General features: G+C 36.4%; 1 protein-coding gene across 1 annotated transcript in view; it reads left to right on the top strand.

Moving 5' to 3' along the window:
* The first annotated feature begins 2,096 nt into the window (after window positions 1-2,096).
* Window positions 2,097-6,000, top strand: part of LOC134533638 (BDNF/NT-3 growth factors receptor-like) — a 240,520-nt gene continuing 236,616 nt past the window's right edge. The window contains exon 1 of the mRNA XM_063371154.1: window positions 2,097-2,281. Within this exon, the coding sequence (XP_063227224.1) occupies window positions 2,218-2,281 (64 nt within the window). The 5' untranslated portion in view covers window positions 2,097-2,217. The remainder of the gene's footprint in view (window positions 2,282-6,000) is intronic.

Raw genomic sequence — 6,000 nt, 5'->3', positions numbered from 1 at the left:
TCCCTTCCGGCACATACAGGCGTAGGTAGATTTCGAAGTAGGGGAGCGAGGGGCTTGTTGTAACTGGCCTGTTACTACTTACCCCTGTTACAACAAGCCCCTCGCTCCCCTACTTATTTTTCTCGAAATGTTTTGTAAACTTCAACAAACATTTTACTAGCTTCATGTACATAACATCCTATATTTTCTCCAATATTTAAAAAAAAATCGATTAAACATTTTCTCATAATATATGCATCGTAAACATTTTGAATGTTTTTAACTCAATACATTTAGCATTGAATGTTATAACGAGTTTCATATCATGCCTACTAAGGTATTATGCAATTATTTTTGACCTTCAAAAACTACTTTTTAACCCTTGCACTAATACATGGTCATATAAATTCTTTTTTGGACAAAGATTTAAGGTAATATATATTACGATGGTTAAAAATAAATTCACATGAATTTTATACTCAGGAGGATTAATTTCGTTAAAAATTTAACCCTGGTTTTTACGGTAATAGTAATAGTACGATTCATCAAAACAATTTTCAGGCAAAGGTTTTAGATAACGTGTAGATTTTTTCAAATAAATTACAATGGATTTGACAGTATACATATTTAAAAACGAAATGAATGTTATGTATTTCTACTCTTGTTATTTCCACCCTTTGCAGTAACGGTTTGTTACATAGAATTTATTTTAAACAAAAGTTTTCAAGAAAATTTTAAAAGTTAAACAAAAATAAGACTGGTGCAATAGTGTACATGGTAGGGAAGTTATATATATTTTCTTATTCCAAGCCGGGGGATTTTTTTAACCTCTTTCAATAATGACTCGACTTATCAAAAATTGTTACAGACTAAGGTTTTAGATAAAATTATAAGATTTACAAACAATGTGAACAAATTTTATAGCGTCCCTACTAAATAAGTTTTGATTTTATTTTAAATTTTACCCCTCTTTTTTCAACCTCTTGCAGCAATGATTTTTCTAATAAAATTTTTTTTTCAGGAAAACGTTTTAGATAAAAATTATGATATTAATACAAAATTCTTACGAATTCGATGTTGTGCCTACGAAGGGAGTTATGATATTCTTTGTCCTCCGACCCTTTTTTTTCAACCCCTTGCAGTTATAGTTGGTCGTATCAACAATTTATTCAGACAAAAGAATTTGGTTTAACTCCTACGAGTTATAATAGCCTACGTACAAACGGATGTGATATTTTCAATTTTATGAGAGTTACAGAAAGTTTTCTGCTGTCAAAAAAAAATTCTCCATTTCTACCTCTTTGGTCGGAAACTGCCCATTAACGAATTCGACCGAGATTTTCCACTACTAGAATTTGTGTATCAGTTTGGAAGTGATTTGTGAAAAAATTATCACAGTTGTTCGTGTCAACAAAATTGTTTTACACACACACACGGACACAAAACACACTAGAGTTGACGATGGTTTTCGGGTCTATGGACAATTAAATGAAACTACTATACAAAAAATTTCCGGATGTCGCACCATGGTAACGGCTACAAAAGATGGCATTTCTTCGAAATCTACCTAAACAGAGAGAGAGAGAGAGACAGAGAAGATGGCAGTGGCTTATTTTGAATCCTCGCCCCGAGAAGTGTCTGTCAGGATAATTTCCTAATCCCTCTTAGCAGCAACATCTCTCCTGCATCACTTGAACCGCAGAGCGGAGATAAGAGCGCCCTTGTTTTAAAGGGAAGGGATTGGGGTACAAAAAAAAAGGGGGGGTAGGGGGTGTAAAAGAGAGAGATATCATGTTTGTTGTTCCTGCTTCGGCCCTATATTTCTTTTTATTCGGTCGGCGGTCGAGGGGCTGGAAGGATCTCAGGCTGCTGGGTCAGAGGTCCTCAGGGGTGCGCAGGCGGGGGGGTGGGAAGTGGGGGGGGGGGGTGGAGAGAGCGCGCGCATGCGCGGTAGCGGTCCTCGCGGTGAAGGATCGGGAGCGTGTGCGGAGAGATGCGGCGCGGTGGGTGCCGTGGATGCTGTGGGGAGGGGGGAGACCACGGTAGTGGGGGGGGGGGGGGGGATGAGAGATGGAGAAGTGGGGGAGGGGACGGATCCGCGAGCGCGCTCCTCTCAGTGCGCGCGGGAACTCTGGTCGCGACGCTTGGACCGCTCCGGGAGGCTGCGACGACCGGCGATGAAGGGCTGAAGCGTGGCCGCAAGGGAGGGAGGAAAAAGGGAACGCCCGCTCGTGCGCCATGGCGAGGATGCCGCTCTCCCCGCAGCGGCACGAGGTCTCCAGAAGGGACGGGAACAGATCAGGTCAGTCCTCGTCTCTTCCGCACCTAACCACGTTCATGTTTTGCAAAAGTGGGTATTAATTGTATTAATATCATAATTTTTATTTAAAACTCCTGTCTGAAAAAAAAAAAATTATTAGACGAACTATTGCTGCAGGAGGTTGAAAAAGAGAGGGGTAAAATTTAAAATAAAATCATAACTCCTTCAGTATGGACGCTATTAAATCCTTTCACATTGTTTATAAATCTTATAATTTTTATCTAAAACTTTAGTGTGTAACAATTTTTGATAAGTCGAGTCATTATTGCAAGGAGTTAAAAAATCCTCAGGTTGGAATAAGAAAATATATAAAACTTCCCTACCATGTAGGCCTACACTATTGCACCAGTCTAATTTTTGTAAACCTAAATAACTAAGTTAACCTAAATAAAAACAATAGATACCAACAAAATTAAAATAAACATTACGAATGCAATTCAAACTAAATTTAAAAGAAATTACAAGAAATTATAAAAAAAAACATTTAAATAATTAATAATATTAAGACGGTAAAAGAGCTTTAACGTAGCCTATAAGATATTACTGGAGACTAGAAGTTTTTGCATCGTATTGCGAAAATCGCGTTTTAATTTGGCGACAGTCTAAACTTAAAATGTTCTCACACTGAATAGCCCTAGGTCAGTCTTTGAACACGCTCCTAATTTACTACTGAACGCTGTGATTCGTTGCAACAGATAGAAAATCTACAGTGTTTTGGTAAAATTCTTGAAGCGAAACTTCTTAGCGAAATACGTGTCTCTTCAGCTATTACTAAGATCACTAATTTACATGCTAAATACTACATACGTGTTATAAAAATATCATTTATAGTTTAAAAAAATTGCAATTTCACGTTTTTAACCATTATGTATTAGTCCTGTGCTTTATTTTTAACTTGCGTTGTTTGTTTCAGGTGGTATAAATTGTACGCACATATGCAATGATAAATCAACTGTAATTTCATTTTAGGTTGTTTTTTTTTAAAAAAAACCTTAAGATGCAATAAATTTCATAAGGAATCTACATGAAAAATAATCCGGTCAGTTGCAAGTACTTGGCTGAATTTGTAGTGTGTTTTTATAACAAAAAAATCTTTGAAGTTGGTTTTTGACTGCAAAACTTTGTACAATTGTACATTCGATGTTTTGAATATTTTTATTATTTTCAAAATATGTTCACGAAGTATTATGCGTTGGGACGAGGGGCTCGCTACCCGCCTACGTTTTCAAGTATAAGTTCGAAATTCATACAAATTCCACGTAAAAAAAACAGAATATACTATATCATAAAAACCGTTAAGCGTAAAATTAAAATAAACATAATACAACCTCAAAATTAAATAGATAATAACATAATATTACTTTAATTTATTTATCTAGCTTAGTTCCTTCATGAAATACAGGATATCAGGGGAGGGGGGGAGGAACATTAGTGAGTTTGTTTATTTGTGTGGAAATAATGATTGAAAATAATGAATTCTTCCGAAATAAAACAATTTTTTATCGCTAACGTAAACCAGATACAAGTACTTTAATTATTGTTCATATATTCCCCTTATATTATATATATATATTAATTAACTCTAGGCCACTATTAATATTTCGTCTCTCTTATTGTACTATTATTTATAAAAATGGTTTAAGCAGGAATTTAACTATAATTGTTTTCAATTAATTAAAATTCTAGGTACTGGCCTTTTCTTGTAAAGGAAAACCTTTTAAGAAGATTATTATTTAAATCATCACTGTACGTGGTTGAATGAACCATGTCGCTTTGTAACGAGATCAAATTCCAATCCGTTAACGACGGGTCGGATGGCTAGGAAGAAGTATTATTCAAAGCCTTTTTTTGTCGCTCATACCTAGGACTTTGCATTAGAATAACAGCACTGCTGTATCAGTTCTTGTCGCCGTAAAGGTTTTCGGTCCGAGCGAGAGAGAGAGAGTGAGAAGGGAAAGGAAAGAGAGAGAAAGGGAGTTAGAGAGAACATTGAGGGCAGGTCGTAAGAATCCTCTATCCACGTAGCAACGTCGTCCGGGGCTGTTAGGAGGTCGTTAAGACTGCTTCACGATCGTTTACGTGTACGTACGAACATATGACTGGGGGGACGAGGGCAAAGACGCCATTGAAAAGTTTTGTTATTTGTTTTTGTTAATAAATGTCAATTTTTGATGTGTAACATTTTAGCTCTTGGTATACGGCATTTTGTAGGAGTAATTCCGTGAATGGAAAGGAAGTCGTAGGGAACGGAAATGTGTAACCACGGCGCTGCCATCTGTGGCGGACGACGTGAACCAAAGTTCACAAAAACAAAGGAAAACTTAACAGTTTCAACTGTTTAATGAATTTTAACAAGATGGGCAGTATTGTAATTAATATAATTCCTTGCCGAAAATCAGGTCCAAAGCCACAGTTCAGTTTTTTTAAAAATTTTTATTCGCTTTTATCGTAACCATTTTCATTATTTAGTTTACAATTTAGCTCTGCAAATCCATAGTCAGCGTAGCTGCTGCTCCGCCAACGAATTCTAGCGGCGGGTGCGGAAACTACGTGTGATTCGCGTCCAGAAATGTAGTTGAAAATAGGTTCAATTTACGTGTACACATATGAGGTATTTAATACTCTCGGATTTATTTTAAGTAACTCTGAGTTGAATTTCGTGTCCGAGTTTAAAATTATAAGTATGTATATGTGTAACATGATAACGCATGAATTTGCTCGTTACCGAGGTCAATAGTTACACATCTCTGGCGAGTACTATACAACTTGTTCAAATGTTGTTTAAATTCCTTTAAATAATTTTTTATTTATTCATGTTTAATTTCCTTATGTTCTTAATTTTTAATTTTTTTTTGTAATTTTTTGCTTATTTAATGTGTATTTTATTTGTAAGTTTTTTTTCTCGTTTATGTGACTAAGTAATTGTAAGACTAGATGGCATGCCTTAACTTCGCCACATAAGCTAAGACCATAAAATAATTAAATAAATAAATAAACCACGCGTCACTCATTTGACGGACTCGGATGTAGGCTATAGCTGTGTTTCACAATAAATTTCACGAAAATATTGATCTACTCACTTCTCTATAAAATGAATTGATTTTCACGTCACTTGATGATATCTCTAACGCGACGTTACAAATAATAATAATAATAATAATAATAATAATGTCTAGCTTTTTTTCTGGGTGCCAAGGTGTTTGATTGGACGGATCACTGCCTCCCAGTGAGGCGATGTGGCTTCGATTTCCGGATATTTCACTAATGTTAAACGTGACGGACGTTGCCTTGCACCGATGGGTTTCCTTTGACATATTCATCAAGTCAATGTTTCACTCTCATATTATATTCCCTTCTTCTTCCCTTTAGACCTCGATGTCTGCGAGACGCTAAGCCCTAACTCACTCGTAAGTTAATGTTTCTTACCCTCCGCTAAATCCCTAATGGCCAATAACTCAGACTGCCCGTCAAGAATTGAAATACGTCCACTTACCACACGTATGCGCGTGAAGACGAATTGAATCGCGTCACGTACAAGATGGACTTGCACTGCACCGTTCGAACACATACATCGTTCACGTCTTAAGTCTTACTTTTTTTTTATATGTATAACATCTTAGCTCTCGGTATACGGCATTTGGTGGGAGTAATTTCGTGAATGAAACGGAATTGTGTAACAACCACGGTGCTGCCATCTGTGG

The sequence above is a fragment of the Bacillus rossius genome, chromosome 1, assembly GCF_032445375.1.
Source record: "Bacillus rossius redtenbacheri isolate Brsri chromosome 1, Brsri_v3, whole genome shotgun sequence".
NCBI classification, from domain to species: Eukaryota; Metazoa; Arthropoda; class Insecta; order Phasmatodea; family Bacillidae; genus Bacillus; species Bacillus rossius.
This window is presented reverse-complemented; position numbering and strand designations above follow the sequence as displayed.